Source organism: Panthera tigris, chromosome E1 (genome assembly GCF_018350195.1).
Source record: "Panthera tigris isolate Pti1 chromosome E1, P.tigris_Pti1_mat1.1, whole genome shotgun sequence".
NCBI classification, from domain to species: Eukaryota; Metazoa; Chordata; class Mammalia; order Carnivora; family Felidae; genus Panthera; species Panthera tigris.
The window spans coordinates 23,438,556-23,466,267 of record NC_056673.1 but is presented as its reverse complement, the minus strand read 5'-3'; the positions used below and the strand labels follow the sequence as shown (position 1 = coordinate 23,466,267).

The 27,712-nt window shown below is 37.1% G+C and overlaps 1 protein-coding gene across 16 annotated transcripts in view; it reads right to left on the bottom strand.

The window, feature by feature from the left end:
* SYNRG (synergin gamma) overlaps window positions 1-27,712 on the bottom strand; it is an 88,505-nt gene that overhangs the window by 59,229 nt on the left and 1,564 nt on the right. For 13 of the 16 annotated variants that reach the window (XR_006211147.1, XM_042966462.1, XM_042966465.1 and 10 more), the window contains exons 2-6: window positions 22,268-22,308; window positions 18,616-18,737; window positions 4,771-4,901; window positions 4,025-4,130; window positions 3,377-3,488 (exon numbers count right to left, since the gene is read on the bottom strand). Coding sequence is in view for 15 of the 16 variants with exons in the window: in XM_042966462.1 (XP_042822396.1) it covers window positions 3,377-3,488; window positions 4,025-4,130; window positions 4,771-4,901; window positions 18,616-18,737; window positions 22,268-22,308 (512 nt within the window). In the remaining variant the exon portion in view is untranslated. Of the gene's footprint in view, window positions 1-3,376; window positions 3,489-4,024; window positions 4,131-4,770; window positions 4,902-17,883; window positions 17,985-18,615; window positions 18,738-22,267; window positions 22,309-27,712 lie in introns of those variants that run through there. The other 3 variants (XM_042966463.1, XM_042966467.1, XM_042966475.1) reach the window with 2 other exon arrangements.

The window sequence follows — 27,712 nt, the reverse complement described above, 5'->3', positions numbered from 1 at the left end:
AACCATTAAGACAGTATGGTACTGGCACAAAAACAGACACTCAGATCAGTGGAACAGAATAGAGAACCCAGAAATGGACCCACAAATGTATGGCCAACTAATCCTTGACAAAGCAGGAAAGAATATCCAATGGAATAAAGACAGTCTCTTCAGCAAGTGGTGCTGGGAAAACTGGACGGCAACATGCAGAAAAATGAAGCTGGACCACTTTCTTACACCATCCACAAAAATAAACTCAAAATGGAGGAAAGACCTAAATGTAAGACAGGAAGCTACCAAAGTCCTTGAGGAGAAAGCAGGCAAAAACCTCTTTGACCTTGGCCACAGCAACTTCTTACTCAACACGTCTCCAGAGGCAAGGGACACAAAAGCAAAAATGAATTTTGGGACCTCATCAAAACAAAAAGCTTCTGCACAGCAAAGGAAACAATCAGCAAAACTAAAAGGCAATCAATGGAATGGGAGAAGATATTTGCAAACGACATATCAGATAAAGGGTTAGTATCCAAAATCTATGGAGAACTGATCACTTAACACCCAAAAACCAATCCAGTGAAGAAATGGGCAAAAGACATGAATAGACACTTCTCCAAAGAAGACATCCAGATAGCCAACTGACCCATGAAAAAATGCTCAATGTCACTCATCATCAGGGAAATACAGATCAAAACCACAATGAGATACCACCTCACACTGGTCAGAATGGCTAACATTAACAACTCAGGCAACAACAGATGTTGGTGAGGATACAGAGAAAGAGGATCTCTTTTGCACTGCTGATGGGAATGCAAACTGGTGCAGCCACTCTGGAAAACAGTATGGAGGTTCCTCAAAAAATTAAAAATGGAACTACCCTACGACCTAGCAATTGGACTAGTAGGTATTTATCCAAGGGATACAGGTGTGCTGTTTTGAAGGGGCACATGCACCCCAATGTTTATAGCAGCACTATCAACAATAGCCAAAGTATAGAAAGAACCTAAATGTCCATTGATGGATGAATGGATAAAGATAATGTGGTATATATATACAATGGAGTTTTACTCAGCAATCAAAAAGAATGAAATCTTGCCATTTGCAACCATGTGGATGGAACTAGAGGGTATTGTGCTAAGCGAAATTAGTCAGAGAAAGACAAATACCATATGGCTTCACTCAAATGAGGACTTTAAGATACAAAACAGATGAATATAAGGGAAGGAAAGCAAAAATATAAAAACAGGGAGGGGGACAAAACATACGAGACTCTTAAATATGGAGAACAAACAGAGGGTTACTGGAAAGGCTGTGAAAGGGAGGATGGGATAAATGGGTAAGGGGCACTAAGGAATCTACTCCTTAAATCATCATTGCACTATATGCTGACTTGGATGTAAATTAAAAAAAAAAAAAAGGTTCTTATCTGAAAAATGGGAATACTACATGCTTCTCTTTCAGATCCATGAAATAGAACCTTTAATGCTTCCAGGTAATGCAAAATGAGTATCCAAAATTAATTAATTTTGTTAAAAAAAAAAAAAAAGCTATGATCCAATGAATTCCAACCCCTCCCAATAATGGTTAGGAGAGTGTGGATTTAAGCTCTCAATTTGGGTTCTCAGAGCAGCACTGGTAGAAAACAGCAGTAATGGAAAACTAAGAGCTACTATGAGTATTAAAAAAAAAAATTATGTTTATTTATTTTGAGGGAGAGAGAGACAGAGTACAAGCAGGGGAGGGTCAGAGAGAGAGGGAGACACAGAATCTGGAGTAGGCTCCAGGATCTCAGCTGTCAGCACAGAGCCCGACACAGGGCTCGAACTCACAAACTGTGAGATCATGACCTGAGCTGAAGTCGGACGCTCAACCAACTGAGCCACCCAGGTGGCCCTACTATGAGTATTTTTTAAATGGATCCTACTTAATAAGCAATAAGGCTGCAAAGGCTAAACAAATGTTTCTTTGCATTTGACTGGAATTATGTTAATCCTACGTGGTACATATTTTGGCTTATAAACTCTCACAGTTATATATGTGATAAGTACAAAATTATGTGATAATTTGTATAGTCAATATTTTATGATACGGGGGGAGATTAAAAGATGACTTTGGTGGGTAAAAGGCTGGGAAACTCTTTTTATATACTTTAGGCCTAGGTTAAGTCTCTAACTGGAGAAACTCTGGAAACTTCTTGGGTTTGTTTCAGAAAACTATTTTTTTGGATAAGAAGCAACTAACTGCATGTATGTTGACTGAACTCATGAGACTATTTAAATATCAAAACACCAATTTATTATTTAACAATGAGATTGTTAAGCTACACCTAGTTGTCCAAAAAGGTCATTCTCTACGGTCAGAACATGCCCTAACAATGACCACTCCTGTCTTCTCCTTCTTCTAAGTTCCACGCAGGGTTCAGTTTCAGCATTCCAAAATCTATTTTTAAATTACTTCTTGACTAGCTTATTCAGCTTAAAATTTTCAGTTTTACTTATGTTTTTCCTCTCTGAACTCAATCTGATTCCTAATATCCATTCTCTTTTCAATCTTGCTGTATATTTTACTTTGCATCCGAGTATATAATCTAACAAGTGAAATTACTAGGACAGAGTTAAAGCTGTCCCAGAAAGTCAAGAACTGGTTACTGTGCCAATATTAGATTATTCCCTCCTGATCCCATCTATAAAAGGTACTACAATATAAGGGTTTAGGATAAAATTTATTAATGTAATATATGCCAGCAGAAAAAAGTACTTGGTTGGCTGAATGATTTGACAACTCTTCACCTATTAATGATATGTTATTCTTAACCCCCTGTAAATTTTAAACATCCAAATCTTCCCTTAGCTTGAAGGATTAGATGAGCACTGACATAATACCACACATACTGGTCAATTAAACACACAGAAAATCACCTTCCAACGAAAGAAAAAAGTTTTTTTAAGTTTTATTTATTTTGAGAGAGAAAGAGGACACATGTGTGCATGAGCGGGAGGGGTGGAGAGAGCGAATCCCACGCAGGCTCTGCACTGCCAGCGCAAAGCCTGATGTGGGACTCAGACTCACGAACCTTGAGATCATGACCTGAGCTGCAACCAAGAGCCAGATGGTTAACTGACTGGGCCACCCAAGCGCCTCCAAAATAAAATTTAAAAAAAATTTTTTTTAACGTTTATTCATTTTTGAAAGACAGAGAGAAACGGAGCACGAGCTGGGGAGGGGCAGAGAGAGGGAGACAGAATCCAAAGCAGGCTCCCGGCTCTGAGCTGTCAGCACAGAGCCCAATACGGGGCTCAAACCCACGGACTGCGAGATCATGACCTGAGCCGAAGTCGGACGCTCAACAGATTGAGCCACCCAGGCGCCCCTCCAAAAGAAAATTTTAAATTAATATTACCTGGTTTCTTAGGGTGCGATGCTGGAGTAGGATGCATTTTAGCATCTCTGGAAAACCCATCTAAGTTTCCTTTTATGGCTTCCAAAGCATCATCTCTACTCTTCTCTCCTGTCTAGAAGACAATAAATGTATGGATATATCTTCACTTATGTCTCACTTCATCCTAGATCCTCCCAAATTAAAAGTACAGAGATTGGTCTATTTTCAAAATTTTTACCGCATACTTCTGATAGGGAATTCTCTGAATCAGAAAAACACTGGTAAGTGTTATAAGTATACCAAAGGCATAAAACAACACTATAAAATACAAAAAATATTAAAAGGTCCATTTATAAATACTTCAGGATACAACTGATATTAAGTATCCTGAATTAATTAATATCAAGATCCATGATTAACCTTCCCAAGAAAAGATCACAAACACCAGTGGTAGTAAAAAGGAGTTGAGAAGATGATGGTTGATAGCCCACCCTCCTCAACCATACAGCATCTTATAGGAAAAGGAGAATTCTTCACTTGTGGAATCAGATAAAGCAAAATCAACCAACCACAGCATAAGCTTGGGCTTGTGCCCCAGTGACAGAATCCACTGAATGAGCATGAGGCACATGCAAGGCGTGTGTGCGCTGTGGCAGTGGAAAAGATTACCTTGGGTTTCACACTACTCAAAAGCCTGAGCTTTTGCTTCTGCTCTTCAAACTGGCGTCTTTTTCTTTCTTCTTCTAAGAGCTTCTGTTGCTGTTCAAATCGTTTTCTGAAGGAAAAGCAACATAGTAAAGAACTAACTGCAGGGGCATTATCAATTGTGTTCTATTCGTACTTCTAACAGTTTCAGCAGTATTGCCTTACATTTCTAGAACTAACAACTTCATTGCTAATTAGATCTAATTTTCTTATGACAATACTATTTCCCCCAATATATTAATTTCAAAATATATGAAAGGTGTCCAAAAAAATATATGCTTATAGACATGAATTTATTCCTTGTCTAATTTGGAAGGGGAAGAGACAAATCTTTTGCATTCAAAAGTAATCTCAAAAAACAGGCAAGTAGACAAAAAAGAAAACTCCAACTTGGGAAGGCAGTGTCTCACAGGAGAAAGAACAATGCTTTGGGCATCAGGAAGTCTACATTTGCTAGTAATTATGTAATCTGGCCTGACAAAGTTGCTTCATTTCTCTAAACTGTCCTTTCTCTAGATGTAAAATTAGAGAGTTGAATGAGAGGCTCTCTAACGTCTGTCCTTGCTTAAAACTTATATGTAATGAAGTATTTCACGAATCTTAAAGGTAACATGACTGTTTGGGCTTCAAATGTGCATTAGAAACCATGTGACTGTTCCTAAAATAACTGCTATCATGCGTCCTCAGGTTTGAATCCCGAGGTCTCTTACTGCTGCTCTTCAGCGAACTGCTTCTGCATGTCTGGGGTGTACTGTGGGCCTGGGGGACGCATTCCCAGGAACGGTGTTTGTCCAAGGTAAGGCATTCCTGCTGCTGGCATTGGCCCCATTGGTATCCCTGCCTGAAAGAAACAAAGGCTTAGAAAATACAATTCTTCCTATTAATTATTACAAAGAAAAACTATAACTTCCATAAATTCTTTCTTAATATTTTTATTAACGAACTATAGGACTTTCTTAAACAATAGAGTCAAAAAACACAGGCAAAAAATGGAAAGTTCCCCTTACTATCTCACCCCTTTCATTTCCTTCATTGTCTGAGATGTGACCACTGCTAACAGTCTGAGGGTGTGTATGCATGGAAGCACACGTGCACACACGAGATACACTCTACTCTTTGAAAAGAGGTATCATATCTTACCTGTCTTTGTATTTTCCAGCAACAGATAAGAGGCTGGCATACAGTAGTTAATCCAAAAATGAGATTAAAACATGCTTTTCTGATATGTATGATAGGATAATGAATATTTTGATGTTCAGTATCACAGGCCTGATGGCCAAACTTATACAGAAAATAAAATATATTTAATCAGTAATAACTTACATACTAATACCACAGTATAAAGTTTACTCAAGTGTCCAGAAGTAAAAATAGTATCACACTATAGCTAATCACAAAATCTAATAATAATGATGATGGCACTGATAAGAATGATAATGAATAATTTATACTGAGTGGAAATTCTCCTGTGCCTCAGCCTTCTCCCTGAAAGGCTCCCCTTCTGTTCCCTAATTGAAATATGGCTATCCCTGGAAGCCCTCTTATCTGGAGATTGCTGCTTCTCTTCCACGTTTCCTGTAAAAGGGGAATATTTCTCCTTGCTTCTTCTAAACCTATCCTCTCTTCCTTCAAAAACCTGACTGCATGCATCCAGCTACGTTAGTTGCCCAGATTGCCTAGTCTATGATTCCAGGATTCTTTCAGTTATAGTGAGTGAAGAATGTGTTTGCAATAAAGTGCAACTCCCCTACTTATATAAAATTAATGTAAACCACCAAAAGTTAAATTACCTTAAGGTAAAGATTATATTCACACTATTGGATTTAATATATTCAGACTTTCATCAATTCATTTTTAGTGAAGTGTTTTTTTTTTTTAACAAGACTAAGATATCAAAATTAAAAAATTTTTTTTTTAACATTTATTTATTTTTGAGAGACAGAGATAGAGCACAAGCAGGGGAGGAGCAGAGAGAGAGGGAGACACAGAATCCAAAGCAGGCTCCAGGCTCCGAGCTATCAGCACAGAGCCCGACACGGGGCTTGAACTCACAGACCACGAGATCATGACCTGAGCTGAAGTCAGCCACCCAACCGACTGAGCCACCCATGCACCCCTAAGATATCAATTTTAATCTAACAATGTTTGTTGAAGAAATCCTGTTAAGTGTTTCCCTCAAAATATTTGTTTTAGAATTTATCAAAAATACCACCATGGGGTGTCTGGGTGGCTAAGTCAGTTAAGCATCCGACTTTGGTTCAGGTCATGATCTCACAGGTCATGGGTTCAAGCCCTGCGTTGTGCTCTGTGCTGACAGCTCAGAGCCTGGAGCCTGTTTTGGATTCTATGTCTCCCTCTCTCTCTCTCTCTGCCCCTCCCCTGCTTATAATCTCTGTCTTTCTCTCTCTCTCTCTCTCAAAAATAAACATTGAAAAAAAACTTAAAAAATGTCACCTCATACTGAATCTTGAAAAAAGTGCACCTCCCTGTAATAGCAGAGGATTGGAGGATACAAATAATATAGGTAAAGCACTTAGAGCACTGTGTAGCATATATGAGTAAATAGCAGCTATTATAATTATTAAAAGTTACTGACAACAAAGAAGTACTCTCTCAAAAACAATAATGATCCCATTTTTTTCCCGGAACAAAATAAGATTCTGCAAGCAAATACAGAATTAAGGCAACTAGATAAGAAAAATGAACACTTAACAGTTATAATATAGGTATCATTTTATTGTGTTCATGCCATATGCCAGCTATAGAATTAGGCATTTACATACATTATTCTCAATATACGTAAGATCCTTAGAGTTAGAGAATTTCTGATAATGATCAACAAGAATATCTTATTATTAAGAATGTCTTATTAATAACACTAATGAAGCCCCTACTATGTCCCAGGGACTTTTCTAAGGGTTTTATGTATATTAATTAACTTAATCCTTATAACAAACCTATGCAGTAGGTGCTACTATTATTCTCATTTTACAGATGAGGAAACAGAAGTACAAAATAGTTAACTACCTTACTTACTGCTTGTAAGTGACAGAGCCAAGATTAGAAACAGGCAGCTTCTGGTTCCAAAGTGCATATTCTCCATCATTATGTTACACTGCCTCTCCAATTACCAACAACAACCACAGATTCAGACTTAAAACAAATTTTAATCTGTTTTTGTGTCTATTCATATGCTCAGGCATATACCTGCTCAATGAGTAGTAGTAGCTTGGAAGCCTTATGAATGGCTTTAGGACTTTACAATAGGAGTTATAAGTAATACATATTACTTAATTACTAACACTCTCTATTGTAAATCTTGAGTGGGGATGGCAATGTATACTTACTTTTAATCACAGCGTGGTTCTCCTGGTGCTAAAAATTAGCACCATAGTCCTAGGACTACATTTTTTTTTTCTAGCTTTATTTAAATAAAACAATTTACTTAATCAATCCCCTACTTTTTTCAGCTTTACTGAGCTACAGTTGATATAACACTGTAATTTTAAGGTATGCAGCCTATTGATTTGATACACTTATATACTGCAAAATGATTACCACCACAGCATTAACTAATATCTCCATCATGTCACATAATCACCATTTCTTTTTTGTGGTGAGGGATTAAGTTCCTTTTTAAATTGACTTCATTTACCCAAGGCACATAAAATGCAAAAGAAACCACTCAACTCATACAGACTAACAGATCAGATATTCCACAAAAATAATAAATAATAAAAGAAGGAAAGGTATTATACACTTTGCCTTCCTATTTAGAAAATTCTGTTCTTCAAGAAGATTCAAACTTGCTAAATGGCATTTTGTCTTTTTTGAATTCCTGAAAAGTTAGTTTATACATTCATACAGTCTAATTCTTTTAAAATCTAGATAAACCTAAAGGTTAAGAAATACTAATCATTAGTTATATGCTGGGTGAATGACAGGACAAAAGAAATAACTCAGAAATCTGAGATACATCTAATCAACTGCTAAAGACATTCAAGATAAAGAAGTTCACTCCCAAGATGAAGAATATTGAAGGCTACTGAAGATTTGAGTGACTGGAGAGATATCACAGACCAAAAAATTTAAAAATGTCAGTTTCAATAAAAATCCCAGCAGATTTTATGTGGAATTTGACAAGCTGATCTTAAAACTTATCATGAAGAGGAAAGAACCATGAATAACTATAATTCTTTAAAAGAAGAACAAGGAGGATCCACACTAGCAGATATCAAGGCTTATCTTAGGCTAGATTAGGAGACTAAGATACTTATTGATGCAGGGACAGACAGAAATAGCAATAGGACAAACAGAAGAGCTCAGAAACTAATCCAAAGCATATCAAGAAATTGGATAGTACAGCAGTCATCTTGGAAATCAATGAGTAAAGAATGGGATATTGATAAATGATTTGGAGAAAACTGGCTACTCAAATGGAAAATAATAAAATTAGACCTTTAGACTCACATATCTGATAGCACAGAACAATTCCAGGTTGATTTAGTAAGAAGAATAATATTATGATCGCAGGGTAGGACTAGGTCTAATGAGGCACACAAGAGATCAGACCATAAAAGAAATGATTTATCCATCTGACTTAACTTCTACATGACCTCACCAAAAAATTAAAAAACAAGCCAAAGTATAGGAGGAGATATTGGGAACACAAATAACCACAAAAGTAAGAATCTGGAATATATAATGAACTCTTAGAAATCAATTAAAAACAAAACAAATAGCAACAAATTGGAAGCAACTTACATGTCCACCAACAGAAGAATATATACTCATGCAGTGGAACACTACACAGTAGCTATATGAATATATTTGGCAGCACTCTATAACAGGGATAAATTCTGGGGCAAAACAATGTCAACTAAAAAACTCAAATGCAGAAGGGTACATGCTTACATAAACCTTTAAAACCTGGACAATATATAATATTCATGAATATTCAAACATGTAAAACAGGAGAAGTACAAGAAGACATATGAAAACACTAAGCACTCAATTCATGATAGTGATAACTATCTCTGGGGAAGTAGAAGAAGGAAATTATAACTGTTTTGTTCATTTCTTTTAAAAATGTGAAGCAAATACAGCATGTTAACATTTGATGAAAGGACAAGACTATCTCCATAGAAAATTCCAAGGTATCTAGAAAAAAATTCCTAGAATAAGTGAGTTCAGCAAGGTTGCAGGTTACAAAACAAGTATGCCCAAATCAACCACATTTCTATATACTGGCAATGAACAGAACATTGAAATAAAAACTACAATGCCATTTATAATTACTCAAAAACTTAGATGTAAATCTAACAAAACATTTAAGGAACTTAAATGCCAAAAACTATACAGTGCTGATGACAAAAATCAAAGATCTAAATAAATGGAGAGACATACCATGCTCATATATTGCAAGAATCTACATATTAAAGATGTCAATTTTCCCCAAATTGATAAAAAGGTTTACCGTAATTCCTATCAAAACTCCAACCAGACTTTTCATAGATAGATATAGGCAACGTTATTCTAAAACTTATATGCAAAGACAGATAAACCAGAAGAGTTAAAATAATTTTGAAAAGAAGAATAACATGGGAGAACTTGTTATACAGCTACACAGATTTAGTCAGTAATCAAAATCTCCCAACAAGAAAAGTCCTGGACCTAATGGCTTTGCTATTGAATTCTACCAAACGTTTAAAGAAAAAACAAACAACTTAGACTTCATGAAACTTTAAAAATTTGTACATTAAGAGACACTACCCACAGAGTAAAAGGGAAACCCACAGAATGGGAGAAAACATTTGCAAATCATATATCTGATAAGGGATTAATATCCAAAATATAGACACGACTCTCACAATTAATTCACCAACAAAAAACCCAATTCAAAGAAGGGCAAAAGACTTAAACATTTCTCCAGTGAAGATATACAAATGGCCAATAACCACATGAAAAGATACTCAACATCATTTACTAGAGAAATGAAAACCAAAACTACAATGATACACTACCTCACGCACATTGGGACAGCTACTATAAAAAAAACAAAAAACAAAACAAAACCAAAAACACCAGGGGACACCTGGCTGACTCGGTTGGTAGAGCATACGACTTGATCCCAGGGTCCTAAGTTCAAGCCCCACATTGGGTGTAGAGCCTGCATAAGGAAAAAACAAAACAAACAAACAAACAACAACAACAACAACAACAAAACAGAATGGGAGTAGTTTGGGAAAGATAGCAGAGTAGGAGGATCCTGAGCTCACCTCCTTCCATGGGCACATCAAGACAGGAGCTACATCTATGCGACTAATTCTGAAAACAACCTGCAGACTGACAGAATAGACCTTCCACAGTGAATTACAGAGAGAAAACCACATCAAAAGGGGTAGGAGGGGAGCTAAATGAGATGGAAATAAGCAATATGCCTGATGAAGAATTCAAAGTAATGATCACAAAGATACTCTCTGGACTTGAGAAAATAGTGAGAATCTAAATGAGACCATCAATGAAGATATAGAAAATATAAAAAAGAACCAGTCAGGGCTAAAGAATTCAGTAACTGAAATTTAAACATACACTTGGAGAAATCAACAGCAGATTAGACGAAGCAGAAGAATGGATCAGCAACCTGGAAGACAGAGTAATGGAATGCAACCAAGCTGAACAGCAAAAACAACAGAGTAATAAAAAAATAAAAACAGGTTCAGCAGACTCTGTGACATCATCAAGCGTAGTAACATTCGCTGTACAGGGATCCCAGAAGGAGAAGACAGAGAGAAGAGGTCAGAAAACTTATTTGAAGAAATAATACCTGAAAACTTCCCTAATCTGTGGAAGGAAACAGACATCCAGATCCAGAAATAAGAGACCCCCCAGTAAGAGGAACACAAGAAGGTCCACACTAAGGCACACAATAATTTAAAAAGTAGTGATAAAGAGAGAATTTTAAAAACATCAGAAGAAAACAGTTTACATAAAGCTATCAGCTGACTTTTCAGCAGACACTTTGCAGGCCAGAAGTGAGTGGCATGAAATACTCAAACTCAAAGTGCTGAAAGAAAAAATCCTGTGAACAACATACTCTACCCAGCAAGGTTATTATTCAGAATAGGAGCAATAAAGAGTTCCCCAAACATACAGAAGTTAAAGGACTTCATCACTAAACCAGCCTTACAAGAAATGTTAAAGGGAATTCTTTGGAAAGAAAAAAAAAGCCATAATCAGGAGTAAGAAAATTATGAAAGGAAAACAATTTCACAGGTAAATACAAACATAATAAAAGCAGATTAATCACTTATAAAACCAGCATGGAGGTTAAAGCTCAAAAGCAGTAAAGCGAATTATAAGAATCAGTCAAGTGATTTGCAAAATAGAAGGATGTAAAATATGACATTGTATTCATAAAATGTGGGGGTGGGGAGTAAAAATCTAGTGCTATTAGTATGGGCTCAAACTTAAGTGACCATCAACTTCATATAGACTGCTACATGCAAAACATGTTATAAAAGAACCTAATGGTAACCACAAATCAAAAACCTATAATAGAAAAAAATAGAGAAGAATCCAAACATAACACTAAAGAAAGCCATCAAACCACAAGGAAAAAGAGCAAGAGAAAAAGGAACAAAGAATGACAAAAACAACCATAAAGAAGTAACAAAATGGCAATGAGTACATGCCTATCAATAATTATTTTATTTAAATTATTTTATTTTATTTATTTATTTTTTAACATTTATTATTGAGAGACAGAGACAGAGCATGAGCATGGGAGGGGCAGAGAGGAGGAGACACAGAATCTGAAGCAGGCTCCAGGCTCTGAGTTGTCAGCACAGAGCCCAATGCAGGGCTCGAACTCACAAACTGTGAGATCATGACCTCAGCCAAAGTCGGACACTTAACCGACTGAGCCACCCAGGTGCCCCTGTTTTATTTTTTTAAAGTAAGCTCTATGTCCAACAGGGAGCTTGAACTCACAACCCTAAGATTAAGAGTTGCATGCTTTACTGACTGAGCCAGCCAAGAGCCCCTCAGTAATTACTTTAAATGTAAATGGACTAAACTTTCAAATCAAAAAACATCGGGTGACTGAATGGATAAAAAACAAGATCCATTTATATGCCGCCTACAAAAGACTCACTTCAGAGCTAAAGATACATGCAGACTGAAAGTAATAAGGGATGTAAAAACATTTGCCATGCAAATGGAAGTGTAAATGTTGTTACCTTAGCTTTCTTTTCATCGTACAAGACAGACTTTAACAAGAGACAAAAGGACAAGGGAATATAACAATTGCCAATACCTATACACAACATAGAAGTACCTAAATACATAAAGCAAATATTAACAGACATAAAGGGAAAAAATTGACAGTAATACAAAAATAGTAAGAGACTTTAACACTCCACTTACATCCATGTAGAGATCATCCAGAGAGAAATCAACAAGGAAACAGTGGCTTTGAATGACACGTGGATCAGAGGGATCTAACAGACATATTCGGAACATTCGGCCCCAAGACAGTGGACTACACATTCTTTTCAAGTGCACATGGAACATTCCCCAGGACAGATGACATATTAGTCCACAAATCTCAATAAATTAAAAAAACTGAAATCATATTATGCAGTTTTTCCAAACACAACAGTATAAAACTAACAATCAACTACAAGCAAAAATCTGAAAAAAAAAAAAAAAAAAAAAAAAAACAAATATATGGAGACTAAATAACATACTTAACAATGAATGGGTCAATCAAGTAATCAAAGAGGAAATCTCAAAATAGATGGAGACAAATGAAAATGAAAACACAATTGTCCAAAATCTTTGGGATGCAGCAAAAGCTGTTCTAAGAGGGAAGATTATAGCAATATAGTCTTACATCAAGAAACCAGAAAAATCTCAAATAAATAACCTAACCTTACATCTGAAGAAACTAGGAAAAAAAAAGCCCAAAGACAGTAAAAGGAAGGAAATAATAAAGATTACAGCAGAAATAAGTGAAATAGAGACTGAAAAAAAAAAAAACCACAACAACCCAATAGAACAGATTAATGACACCAGGAGCTGGTTCTTTCAAAAGTTAAACAAAATTGATAAGCCTTTAGCCAGACTCACCAAGAAAAAAAGGGAAGACTCTAAATAAATAAAGCCAGAAATGAAGGAGAAAAAAACCACACAAAGGATTATAAGAGAATACTATGAAAAATTATATACCAACAAATGGGCAACCTAGAAGAAATGGATAAATTCCTAGGAATATGTAACATTCTAAAACTGAATGAGGAAGAAGAAATAGAAAATTTGAACACTGATTACTTGCAATGAAATCGAATCAGTGATCAAAAACTCCCAAAAAAACAGAAGTCCAGGACCAGACAGCTTCACAGGTGAATTCTACCAAACATTTAAAGAAGAGTTAATGTCTATTCTTCTCAAACAATTCCAAAAAATAGAACAGGAAGGAAAGCTTCCAAATTCATTCTATGAGGCCAGGATTACCCGTATACCAAAACCAGATAAAGTCACTACCAAAAAACAAAAACAAAAACAAAAACAAAAAAAAACAAAATAAAAGAGAGAGAGAGAGAGAGAAAACTATAGGCAAATATGTCTGCAAAACATAGATATAAAAATCCTCAACAAAATATTAGCAAACCAAATCTAACAACACGTTAAAAAAATCATTCACCATGATCAAATGGGGTTTATTCCAGGGATGTAAGAGTGGCTCAATATCTGCAATCAACACTGATAAATCACATTAACAAGAGAAAGGATAAAAACTGTATGATAATTTCAGTAGAAGCAGAAAAAGCACTTGACAAAATACAACATCCATTCATTAGTAAAAACTCAACAAAATGTGTTTAGAGGGAACATATCTCAACATAATAAAGGCCATATACCCAAAACCCACAGCTATATTCAACAGTGAAAAACTGAGAGCTTTTCCTCTAACATTAGGAACAAGACAACAGTATTCATTCTCACCAATTTTATTCAACATAGTATTGGGAGTCTTAGTCACAGCAAACAGAGAAGAAAAAGGAATAAAAAGCATCCAAAATAAGGAAGAAGTAAAACTGTCACTATTTGCAGATGACATGATACTATCAATAGGAAACCCTAAAGACTCCACCAAAAAACTATGATAACTGATAAATGAACTCAGTAAAGTTTCAGGATACAAAATTAATATACAGAAAACTGTTGCTTTTCTACACACTAATAATGGAAGTAGCAGAAAGAAATGAAGAAAACAATCTCATTTACAATTACACCAGAAGTCATAAAATACCTAGGAATAAATTTAAACAAGGAGGCAAAAGACTCATACTCTGAAAACTATAAGATACTGATAAAAGTAACTGAAGATGACACAAACAAATGGAAAGATAGTCCAAGCTCATAGATTGGAAGAATTAATGTTGTTAAAATATTCATATTACCCAAAGCAACCTGCAGATTCAATGCAATCCCTATCAAAATACCAACATTTTTCAGAGAACTAGAACAAATAATATACTAAAATGTATTTATATGGAACCACAAAAGAGCTCTATTTGCCAAAGCAATCTTGAGAAAGCTGGAGGTATCACAATCCCAAATTTCAAGATATATTACAAAGCTGTAGTAATCAAAACAATATGGTACCAGTACAAAAAGTGACATAAAGATCAACTGGAACAGGACAGAGCTCCTAGAAATAAAGCCATGCTTATACAGTCAGTTAATCTACAATAAAAGAGGCAAGTTCATACAATAGGGAAAAGACAGCCTCTCCAACAAATGGTGCTAGGAAACTGGACAGCTACATGCAAAATAATGAAACTGGGCCACTTTCTTACACCATACAGAAAAATAAGTTCAAAATGGATTGAAGACCTAAATTTAAGACCTGAAACTGTAAAACTCCTAGAAGAAAACATAGGCAATAAGTTCTTTGAAATTGGCCACAGAAACATTTTTCTAGATATGTCCCCTCAGGCAAGGGAAACAAAAGGAAAATTAAACTTTTGGGACTACACCAAAATAAAAATCTTGCGCAAAGCAAAGGAAATCATCAACAAAATGAAAAGGCAACCTACTGAATGTAAGAAGATACTTGCAAATAATATATCTGATAAGGGGTTAATATCCAAAGTACTACATAAAGAACTTATATACTTCAATACCATAAAAACAACAAGGCAATTAAAAATGGGACCTCAATAGACATTTTTCCAAGGAAGACATCCAGATGGCCAACAGACACATGAAAAGATGCTCAACATCCCTTATCATCAGAGAAATGCAAATCAAAACTACAATGAGATCATCGCCTCACACCAGTCAGAATGGCTGAAATAAAAAATACAAGAAATAACAAATGTTGACAAGACGTGGAGCAAAAGAAACCTTCCTGCACCTTTGGTGGGAATGCAAATTGGTGCAGCCACTGTGGAAAACAGTATGGAGGTTCCTCAAAAAATTAAAAATAGAGTTACCATATGATCCAGGAATCCCACTACTGGGTATTTTTTATCCAAAGAAAATGAAAACACTATGCACTCCTATGTTTAGTGCTGCATTATTTACAATAGCCAAGATATGAAAGCAGCCGAAGTGTCTACTTATAGATGGATAAAGATGTAATATACATATATATGACATCTTTTATATATACATATAATGTAATATTACTCAGCCAAAAAAAAGAATGAGATCTTGCCATTTGTAATGATATAGAAAGACCCTAGGGATTATAATGCCAAGTGAAACAAGTCACTCAGAGAAACACAAATACTACATGATTTCACTCATATGTGGAATTTAAGAAACAGAACAAAGGAACAGCTCCCTCCACCACCCCCAACCAAGAAAAAAAAAAAGAGAAAAGAAAAGAAAGGAGAGACAATCCAAAAAAGACTTTTTTTTTTTAATTTTTTTTATTAGTTTTCTTTATTTTTGAGAGGCAGAGAGAGACAGAGCATGAGTGGGGGAGGGGCAGAGAGAGAGGGAGACACAGAATCTGAAACAGGGTCCAGGCTCTGAGCTGTCAGCACAGAGCCGGACATGGGGCTTGAACTCACAGACCGTGAGATCATGACCTGAGCCGAAGTCAGACGCTAACCGACTGCGCCACCCAGGTGCCCAAAACAGACTCTTAAATAAAGAGAACTAGGGGTGCCTGGGTGGCTCAGTCAGTTGAGTGTCTGACTTCAGCTCAAGTCATGATCTCGCAGTTCATGGGTTTGAGCCCCGCACGGGGCTCTGTGCTGACAGCTCAGAGCCTGGAGCCTGCTTCGGGTTCTGTGTCTCCATCTCTCTCTGCCCCTCCCTCCCTCTCTCTGTCTTTCTCTCTCTCTCAAAAATAAATAAATGTAAAAAAATTTTAAATAAATAAATAAATAAAGGGAACTAGTGGTTGCTAGATGGAGGTGGCTGGGAGGAGGGTTGGAAAAAAGGGGATCAAGAGTACACTTATCTTGATGAGCACTGAGTAATGTATAGAATTGTTTTCTTTTTAGTTTATTTATTTTGAGAGAGAGAGATAGCACACAAGTGGGGGAGAGGCAGAGAGAAAGGGAGAGAATCCCAAGCAGGCTCCCTGTATAGAATTATTTAATCATTATACTGTACACTTTTCAATAAAAAACATAATATTGCATTCTCTGGTAAACTGTTTCCAGTTATTTGCTGCCTTTACTCTAAGATTACACATTCCTATGTGATGTGCATTCTTCCTGGTATGTTCTTCCCCTTACCCTTACTGATGTTCGTTTTGGTCACACTACTTTGGTTAAGTAGAAGTGACTAATGAATGCCACCTCTGAGAAGAAGCTTTAAAAGTTATAACAGTGTTTGGCCATCTCTTTGCCCTATGCCAAAAGTCTGGGATGTCCTAGGTAAGAGTCTCAGGATAAAGAGAACACAGAGCGGGGTCATAGCCAACCTTCCAAGGACATGCCTTTGTTTTTGTAAGTCAGAGACTTTGGGATTGCTTTTTCTACAGCATAACCTAGCAAAAACTGAGTAACACAGATTTAAAACCTACAAAAGTTCAGGGTGCCTGGGTGGCTCAGCTGGCTAAGCGTCCAAATCTTGTTTTTGGCTCAGGTCATGATGTCATGGTGGGATCCAGACCCACATCTGTGCTAAGCATGGAGCCTGCTTGGGATTCTCTCTCTCTGTCCCTCCCTGCTTGTGAATGCGCACTCTCTTCCACTCAAAATGAATAAACGTTAAAAAAAAAAACCTATAAAAGCTCAATTTATTCCTATTTCTTTCTATTAGAGAGGAATAAGGAATGATTCCAAAAGTCCTCCCAAATCTTTACATACAACACAGAAGCCTCATTTGCCTATACAACTTCAACGTAACAAGTTTCAACTTAAATTCTGCTTATAAATCCCAAATATTACTTATTTATAAATCATATATATGTGTTTATACATGATAAACGCACTGAAATAGAAAATTTTAAATAATTGGGTAAAATCAAAATATATGGCATGAAAATATTTTTTAACAGTATGGAAACTTTTTATTCTGGCTGATTTGTGAATGAATATGTTTATTTAAAAAATAACACCATAACACTTTGCATTCAACCATTCAAAGATCAGACTCCTGGATTCAGTTTATTTGGTTACTTGGTTTAAATGGATATCATAGCTAGAGAAGATAATTTACAAAGACATGGAGATCCAAAATGAATCAGCCCATCTTAGGCTGTGCTTACTAAATCCTGATACCATCAATTTCATTTACCGATTCTAAAATAAAGATGTAATAGTATTTGCTTTAATCAGTCAACATCTCACCTGCTCTCACTACATCAGCCTTTTAATGATTCTCCTTCCATCCATTTTTGCCCTCCTCTCTCCCTCCAATCATTCTCTAGTCAGCAGTCAGGATGATCTTCCTGAAATACAAATCTCATTGTGTCATTCCACTGCTTCAAACTATTCAGTGGCTCCCTAATGCTCTTAAGAGAGAATTCAATGTATAATTTGGATAATACAAACTTACTCAAGACTTAGGTTCAAATCCCAACTTCCTATGCAATGTGAGCATCCTCACAAAGCTGCAGATTCCTCCTCAGAAAAATGGAGACACTACCTCTTAAAAGTTGTTATGGGGATTACATAATTCAATATAAAGAAGGCCCTAAGTCTTCCAAACAATGACACTGTTCTTTTCATGAGAATAATCTACTTCTATCAATGCTACTTCATGGCATTAGGTCCCTGAACTTCCCAAGATGTCATTCTAAAATTCTTCTTCTTCTTCTTCTTGTTCTAATAATAATAATAATAATAATTCTAAGTCACTAATCAAATAAAGTAGTCACCAGATTTTCCTTAAATGATTTATCTTGGTTTCCCCCCACACTCTTATGAACATATCTTCATTTCATTTTGAAGGAAGCCACCTAACATTCAGACTACATTTACTGCCAAATAGAACATTAGGCTCCTGGTATGCAGCTCTTAGTATGTGACACGTACCAACAAACAATAACTGTGTAAACTATTGGTTAAAGAAGCCAGTACCTGCATGGCCATAGGTCCTTGGGGCATCTGAGAGCTGTAACTCATCCCTATCATGCCCTGCATATTAGGCTGCACAACAGAGACCATAGGAAATCCTTGTTGCTGCATTGGCATCAGTCCTGCTGAAAAACATAAGGGCATCATTAAAGTCAATATATTTTATAGTCTATTTTCCAAAAACTGTAAGTACATAAACAACTTGTTACTTGGGAAGCAGCACAGTTTAGCGGAAAAGCACAGGCCGTGAAGTGGGACAGACTTGAATATGAATTCCAACTCCATTAGTTAATTACTTAGCTATGAGATCTTAGGCAAGTTACAAAACTTCATCTGTAAAGCGAAGATAACAGAATTTTTGTGCATATTAAAAAAACTAATATATGACCTAATTGTGACATTTGGCCTTCAAGATGGGCTCCAGCAATCTCTGCCCTTTGGTATTCACACCTTTTGTAATTCCCTCCCTCATTGAATAGGGCTCACCAGTATAACCAATAGGGTATGGTGGAAATGACAGTGTGCAACTTCCAAGGCTAGTTCTTAAAAGCCAATATATCTTCCTTCTTGCTCTGAGGAAAGCTACTGCCACATCATAAGAATACTCAAGGGGCGCCTGGGTGGCTCAGTCGGTTGAGCATCCGACTTCGGCTCGGGTCATGATCTCGCAGTTGACGAGTTTGAGCCCCGTGTCGGGCTCTGTGCTGACAGCTCAAAGCCTGAAGGCTGCTTCTGATTCTGTGTCTCCCTCTCTCTTTGCCTCTCCCCCGCTCATGCTCTGTCTCAAAAATAAAGATAAACATTAAAAAAAAAAAAAAGAATACTCAAGCAGTCCTACAGAGAATCCATGTGGCATGGAACTGAAACCTCTTGCCAAAAGGCAGCACAATTTGTCATCCATGAGAGTGAGCCATCTTGGAAACAGACGACCCAGCCCTAACAAACCTTAAGATGCCCACAGCCCTAGTTGACATCTTTACTGCAATCTCTCTGGCCCTGAGCCATAAACCACCCAAGTGAAGCCATTTGCAGATACCTGATCTGCAGACACAGTGTCAAATAATAAAATGGATTTTTAAAAAAAAGTTTTGGGGTATTTTTTACACAGCAGCATATAACTAATACAATAACACATATACTAAATAGCATGAACTCTGGATGCCAACTAGAAATGTCACTTGGTACCTCTGGGACTTTGAGTAACTTGCTTAACTTCTATGCCTCGGTTTCTCATCTGTATAACTGTTTAATACCTAATATGCTTGAAGGAATGATCTTCTTCTTGTCTTTCGTTATATGAATAGTTAATATAACATTTACCACAAATAGCCATCAGCATGACAATTAAATGATGCAATGGCAGGAAAATGATCATGAGAATAGTATCTCCCAAATTTTTTCAATTTAGTATTCCCAAGAGGGGAGGAGACTGAAGAAACATCCCTTTGGGAATTTAATAAATACTAAATGCCTACTATATTTTAGGCACAGTTCTAGAGAGCTGGTATTCAACTGTGAATAAAATAAAATCCCAGGGTGCCTGAGTGGCTCAGTTAGTTAAGCATCTGGCTCTTGATTTCAGCTCAGGTCATGATCTTATGGTTCATGAAATTGAGCCCCATGTCAGGCTCTGAGCTCACAATGCGGAGCCTGCTTGGGATTTTTCTCTCTCTCTCTCTCTCTCTCTTTCTTGAAATAAACAGATAAACTTAAAAAACGAAACTCCCTACCTGTGCCGAACACAAATTTCAATCCAATTTTGCATTTTATTACATCTATGTTGGTTCTAACTAGTTAAAAAAAAATTAAAGGTCTGAGAAAGTAACCATGCTTATCTTTTTTTTTTTTTTAATTTTTTTTTTTTTTAACGTTTATTTATTTTTGAGACAGAGAGAGACAGAGCATGAACGGGGGAGGGTCACAGAGAGAGGGAGACACAGAATCTGAAACAGGCTCCAGGCTCTGAGCTGTCAGCACAGAGCCCGACGCGGGGCTCGAACCCACCGACCACGAGATCGTGACCTGAGCCGAAGTCGGACACTTAACCGACCAAGTCACCCAGGCGCCCCGTAACCATGCTTATCTTGTGGGTTCCGTGTACCTTAAAGGTTACTTATTCACAGTTTAATTTTAGAAGCATGAACATCCACATTTATAAGTAACAGAAGTATTGGCATTCACTTATTCATTCAATCATTTATTCAAATATTTGAGGGCCTACTCCTTGTCAGGCATCATTCTAGGGACATGGCAGTGAACAAGTTCCAAGAGGTCCTTACCCTCATGGAACTTACATGTTTTCCCTTTTGCCTCTTTGGACCTACAGTCTTATTCATTTGAATTATTGTTATTTAATTCTTGAATGGGTAATTTAGGTATTTGGTACAACGTTTAAAAGCATAAAAGTATGCACAGTGAAAACTTTTGTCTCTCTCGTCTCCTGTTCACCTACTCATGATCTTTTGGCGACTCTTCCTGTCAGCTTCTCGTATATGCTTTGAGAAACAATCCATGCATAATTTAAAGTCTTCTAATGACTGAAAAGTCTACTCTAACATACTTCATGAAAAGAAAAAAAATCTCAAAACAATTCCAAATTCCAAAAGAAAAAATATCAGGCAATCTTTGGGGCTCTCTTCTTGCTCTGCATACAGAGTCTTACTTTAAAGTTTATAAAAATGCAAAATCTTGAGCCATGAAAATGAATAACTGTAATGCTTTCCTAAAGAACAAAAGATCTCAAACTATTCTATCCAAATCTGGGACATATCTAATTACAGATAGCTTAAATAATGCATAAATGTGAGCACAATGAAAGGAATACAACTGACTCCTGGAAAAATTTACCTGAAACTCAACCTCCATCACTGATTACAAATGGAGACAAAGTCAGTATGAGCCACTGACCACCTGCTACTGAGCCACTCGTTATCCTTCATCTCTATTGGTGATCTGGGAGTCTCTGTTTCTCCAGCAATTCTACCATAAGCAATCAACATTGGCTTTGTGAGAAGGGCCAGCTTTCAGAAGCAGACTGGTATGTGTCGGGGGTACAGTGAAGAGGGTGTGAGCAGAAAGAAGAGAAGGGCAGACATATTCTTTCTTCGACACTGTGTCCCAGTGGCACAGTACCATGAGTCAAGATTAGATCAGTTCACTATGGTTTCCCTGAAGACACAGCTAGAACTGACTTTGGTGGGGCCTTGTCTGAAACAGAGAGAAGGAATATACCCACTAAAGAAATTGAAGAGAATAAAACTGAGACTTAAAATAATTTATACCGAATCAGAATATGTGATCTCTTATATACATAAGACCAAATTCATACAGAGAAAACACGGTAGTATCAAACACTTAAAGAGGTTCTTTTATCCACTCAACAAACATCCACAGAGCCCCTATAATTTTCTATCAGCATACCGGGTGCTGTAGATACCGACTAGCATAAGACAGACATAGCCTCTGCCCTATGGAGCTAACAATCTAGAATTACACAATTTTTGAGAAATTTCAAGCATAGCTGGCATACAGGTTCAAGACTATAGGAAAATTTTACTCTATTTCGCAGCAATAGGACTTCTTTATCCAATTAGTTCCCAAGTTCAGAAACATAACAGTGAAAAATAAAAAGTTTAAAATTTCAGCTTTCACATACCTTGTGGGGGTCTTATTCCACCTGCAACTGGAAACATGAAGCTAAAAACAGAAGAAAAACATATCAGGATCTTCTATGTACAAAGATTTCAAACAAAACATGTAATTCTTTATATACACAAAAGAACTGTGGACAGGGTCCTGCCATTTGTTCTGTAGTACGATACTGAACTACCCGATAGCAACACAGATCGAACATCCACAGGATGCATGACGGCAGGCATGTCAGTGCAGGGAGAAAAGTTGTGAACTAGAAAACAAGACATTGAAACTAGTCCTGGTCTGTCACTATGTGACTTCCTTGGATTCCAATTTCTCCATCCATAAATTGAGAAGGTTGGATTATATTCAGTTTGGTGAACATTTACTGAGTAACTACTACATGAGGGAACTGAATTAGTGCACAGTCTTGTTGAAGACACGCACGCAAGCTACTAACTGCAGCATCAAATAAAGTGTGCTAAGTGCTATGAGAGGCCCCAAATACTAATAGAGATGAAAAGAAAAAGATTAATTTGATGGGTTATATCTCAGGGACTTTTGTGAAGTTATCTCTTAAACTGAACCTTGAAGAGAGTCATACTATATAGTTTGAGCAAAAGCTCTGAGGCCAGAGCTTTGTGTTTAGAGATTTAGGATTGAATATAAGATACAGGATTAGAGAAGCAAGCAGACAGTAGAGGACCTTTAAGCTGTTTGATTTTACTTTGAATATTGTATGAAGTCAGAGATTATTAATTGTGGTACAACACACGACAAAATTTTACCATTTTAACCATTTTTAAGTGTATAGTGTGTACCATTAAGTACACTCACAATGTTGTACGACCATCACCATGATCCATTTCAAGAATGTTTTCATTATCCCTAACAGACTATACCAATTAAACAAGACCTCGCGATCACTCCCTCCCCCAACCCCTGGTAGCTACCACTTTTTGTTTCTATGAATTTGCTATTCTAGCTACCTCACACTAAGTGAAATCATATGATACTTTTATACTTCATAGCTAGCTTATTTCACTTAGCATAATGTTTTCAAGGTTCATCCATGTTGTAGCAGGTATTAGCATTTCATTCCTTTTTATGGCTGAATAACAAATACTCCATTGTGTGTACATACCACCTTTTGCTTATCCACTCATCTGCTGATGGACACTTGGGTTGTTTCCACCTTTCAGCTGTTGTAAATAATGCTATGAACATTAGTATACAAGTATCTGTGTAAGTCCCTCTTTCAATTATTTTGGGCATATATCTAGGAGTAGAATTGCTGGGTCATATAGTAATTCTGTGTTTATTCTCTGAGAAACTGCCAAATTGTTTTCCACAACAACTGCACCATTTTACATTCTCACCAGCAATGCATGGGGTTCCAATTTCTCCACATCCTCACCAACACTAGTTACTTTGTTTTTGTTTGTTTGATAATGGTTATGCTAATGGGTATGAAGTATTATCTCATGATTTGGATCTGCATTTCCCTGATGTGAGAGGTTCTAAGCAGGAGAGTGAAATGATCAGAAATGTAGTTTAGGTTTTTCTAGAAACATGGTAAGGCAGAGCTTTGAAGCAAAAAGAATCAGCAAAGAAACTAGCACGATAATGTTTTTTTTAAAGTTTACTCTGGGAGAACCTATTTATTTTGAGAGAATGTGCACGTGAGCAGGGGAGGAGCAGAGAGAGAGGGAGAGAGAGAATCCCAAGCAGGTTCCATGCTGTCAGTGCAGAGCCCAGAGTGGGGCTCAATCTCACAGACCATGGGATCATGCATGAACTGTGAGACCAAGAGTTGCACGCTCAACCAACTGAGCCACCCAGGCACCCTCTACCATAATCATCTTAATAAGAGATGAAAAGAGCTATAACCAGAATAGTGATACTGGAAAAGAGGCGGTGAATGAAAGCTATTCAAAAGGAAGAATGAAGAGGACCTGGCAATTGGCAGAATGGGGAAAAGCAGTGAAGCAGCAGAAAGAGCTGAAGACGTTGCTGAGATTCTGAGCCTGAGCAAATGGCAAGGATGGTAATACTGTTTCCCAAAAGAAGGAACCCTTGAGTAGGTTTGGGGGGAAGGGCAGTAGATGTGCATCCCTGAGGAGCGATCTAGCAGGCAATCAGAAAAGTAACTCAAGCTCAGGAGAAGAGTCCAGATCAATCTAGCTAGGCTCTTTTAACATTTATTTATTTGAGAGAGAGAGAGAGAGAGAGAGAGAGAGAGCGAGCATGAGCAGGGGAGGGGTAGAGAGAAAGGGAGACACTGAATCTGAAGCAGGCTCCAGGTTCTGAGCTGTCAGTACAGAGCCCAACGCAGGGCGGGGCTTGAACCCACGGACCTCGAGATCATGATCTGAGCTGAAGTCCGACGCTTAACAGACTGAGCCACCCAGGGGCCCATGGCTAGGCTCTTTTAAATAAAGGTTAAAAAAAAAAAAAAATTAAGCTCTGGTTGTGAATGAAATAGCCAAGGGAATGTGCATATATAGGGAGACGACAACAAAGAGCAACTTGGAGAATTCTTATGGTGAAACTGAGTAGAGAATGGTCATTGAGAACCAAGGGACTTGGTTATAACTGCAAGTTATAACTAAGGAAGAACCATATTTCAGGAAGAAGGAAGTAGTTACCAGTATTTAATGCTGTAGAAAGCTGATCATTAAATAGTTACCAGTATTTAATGCTGTAGAAAAGGATTAACAAAAAAAGATCACTGCTTCCGAAAATGCCGATCTTTGAGTAAACAGTTTTAAGAGGAGGAGAAACTCTTGGACCTGTAGGGAGAAAGGTTTAGGATACAAAAGATATGCTTAGACACAGCCTGGCAGCAAAAGGGATCTGCTTTGAAAAGGAAGAGGGACTTCTTTCTTTGAGAATGGAGGGAAAGAAAATGGAACAATTCAAGGAAGAAAACGTCTGAGTGGGAAAGATTCTTAATCTGGGAGTCAAGGATCTGAAAGGGGTTTCAGGCAATCTTTAGAATCTAGTGAAAGCTAGAAATTATTTGCCAAATTTATGTATCCTTGCATTTTTCTAGTGTGTAATACCCCCCCCCTTCCCAGGAAAAAGGCTAAAACCCAAACTTTCCAGTCTTTTGGCTCTAACATATTTTTAATTTAAAAAAAAAAAAAGTTGTCAGGTGGTTTACCAAGTTCTAGTTGGACATCTATCTGACTATATGTTATTTATAGCTTTGAAGAGGATCTGAACTGTTAGCAAATTCTACTGCTGACAAGCAGGCCTGCACCCAAAGAGAGGACTTTTCTGTACTGCACACAAGATGTATTAGCTAAGTAATTTGTTAACTGGATAGAATGTTTAAACTGAAAGTTGAAATTCAGTAGTATCGTTTTTTTTAAAAGGTACTCACATACACTAAGATTTATAAACTTAGAAACAATGCATTTAGATAATCAACTTGTCAAGACTTTTCCAAATCTTAAAGATTTACAATTACCAGTATGTCTTAGTGGCTAAGTAAAAACTGGAAACTGAATTTACATTTTTTCCAGTTCAGCCATAAATTAACTGTAAAGCTCCATGCAAACCCCTTCACCACCCTGTCCTGTTTCCCCTCTGTCAAATGAGGACACAGAACTGCAAGTCTGCCAAGGTCCCAACTAAGACAATCAAATAGACAAGAATAAATGTACACACATAAAGGTTACCTTGAAAACACAAACAAAAACTGAATGAAGAACATTACTGACAAACATGATTTGCTCCAGTAATTATTTAGCAACCCAAACTCCTTAGTGACCTATGTACCATTCGTATGATTCTCTGGAATGTTTAGACTAACAGCAACGTGCTTCAAGACTGGTTGGACAAGCAGCTAAGACACTGATAAGAAAGCATAAGTTTGGCAAAAAAAAAAAAAAAGCCAAAACCAACCAAACAAAAGCCCCCCAAAACTGGGCAGCAAGATGACCAACAATTTATTTTCAAAGGTAAAACCCACTATTTTTACTGATAGCCTAGCATGAAAGCAGAACTGAGGTCTACTTGCCACATGCGTACCTCACTCATTCCCCCTTTCAGGTACCTTTGCTACTAACCTGCACTTCTCAGGCATGGACTCCAGCAACACTTCCTCAAGGATCTCCCTACCTCCAGACTCTACAAGATACAGCTCATATAGCAGAGGTGAGGCGCATCTTCCTAAAGGACCATTTGATAAGGCTATTCCTGGGGTTAAAACTATGTAATGATTCCCCCTTATATGGAATTTCCTTAGTTTATATCCAAGGCCCCCTCCTGTTTCAGCACAATTTTTTTTCAGTTTTATCTCATAAATCTCATCTCCCACTTAGTGTCACAATCCATCTGGCCTATGTGCTATTCCCCTTGCGTTCAGTAGGCCTTCACATCTCCTATGACAATCCCTTGACCACTTCCTCTTCCTCCAACTGAGGCCCAGATAAAATAGTCCTTTGCTTTTGATGTGCCTTGAATCCACAAATATTTATAGAATGTTTTCTTTTTTAAAAAAAATTTTTTTTAATGCTTATTTTTGAGAGAGACAGAGACAGAGCATGAACGGGGAAGGGTCAGAGAGAGGGAGACACAGAATCCAAAGCAGGCTCCAGGCTGTCAGCACAGAGCCCGACATGGGGCTCGAACTCACGGACCGTGAGATCATGACCTGAGCCAGAGTCGGACGCTTAACCGACTGAGCCACCCAGGCGCCCCTAGAATGTTTTCTATGTTAGAATGTGCCAGAAGCAGTGGAAGAGAAAGTGGAAGAGAAAAAGATGAGGAAGCCCTTAAGGAGTTTATAAAAGAGCAGGAAAAAAATAGACAAATGATAATATCCCAGAAGGATACAGACTAATCAAGATCTTTCAACAATTTTTTCTCTGTTGTAGTTGTCTTAAAAAATTTTTTTTTCTACTTCACATCTCTTGGGTAAATTTTGCCCTTTTTATATAACTCTACCATTGATTTTAAAGTAGCCCAATCAGGATACCTATCAAAAGTAGGCTAACATTAATAAAGCTGGAAAATGCCACTGCTTTTTGTTTAGTCTCTCAGAATAGAAACAAGTATCTAAGAAAAATGGTACCTTACAGCTTCTGGATTTTCTCCACTAAAAGCTAAGAAACGATGCCTGGCTCTTCCCTTAGAAATATACTTAGGCTACCAAAATGTTAAAAACCATACTATCCTTTCTTTATTGAGCATACAGCTTTTCAGCCCCAGAAAGTTTCCAATATATGTAACGCTCACCACACATTTTTCGAGGCAAGGATCATTTTAACTCCTTTTCCTTCTCATATATATCCTCTAGTTTTAGAAGGCAGATGTTACTCTAAACAAATTTTATAGATGAAAGAAATTTTAAAATCAATCATTCTAACTTCTATCACAACTCAGGCCACACTTATTTTTTAAAATGTGTGTTCATGGACTGGTGACATTAAAATACTGTAAACTAAGGAGAATGATC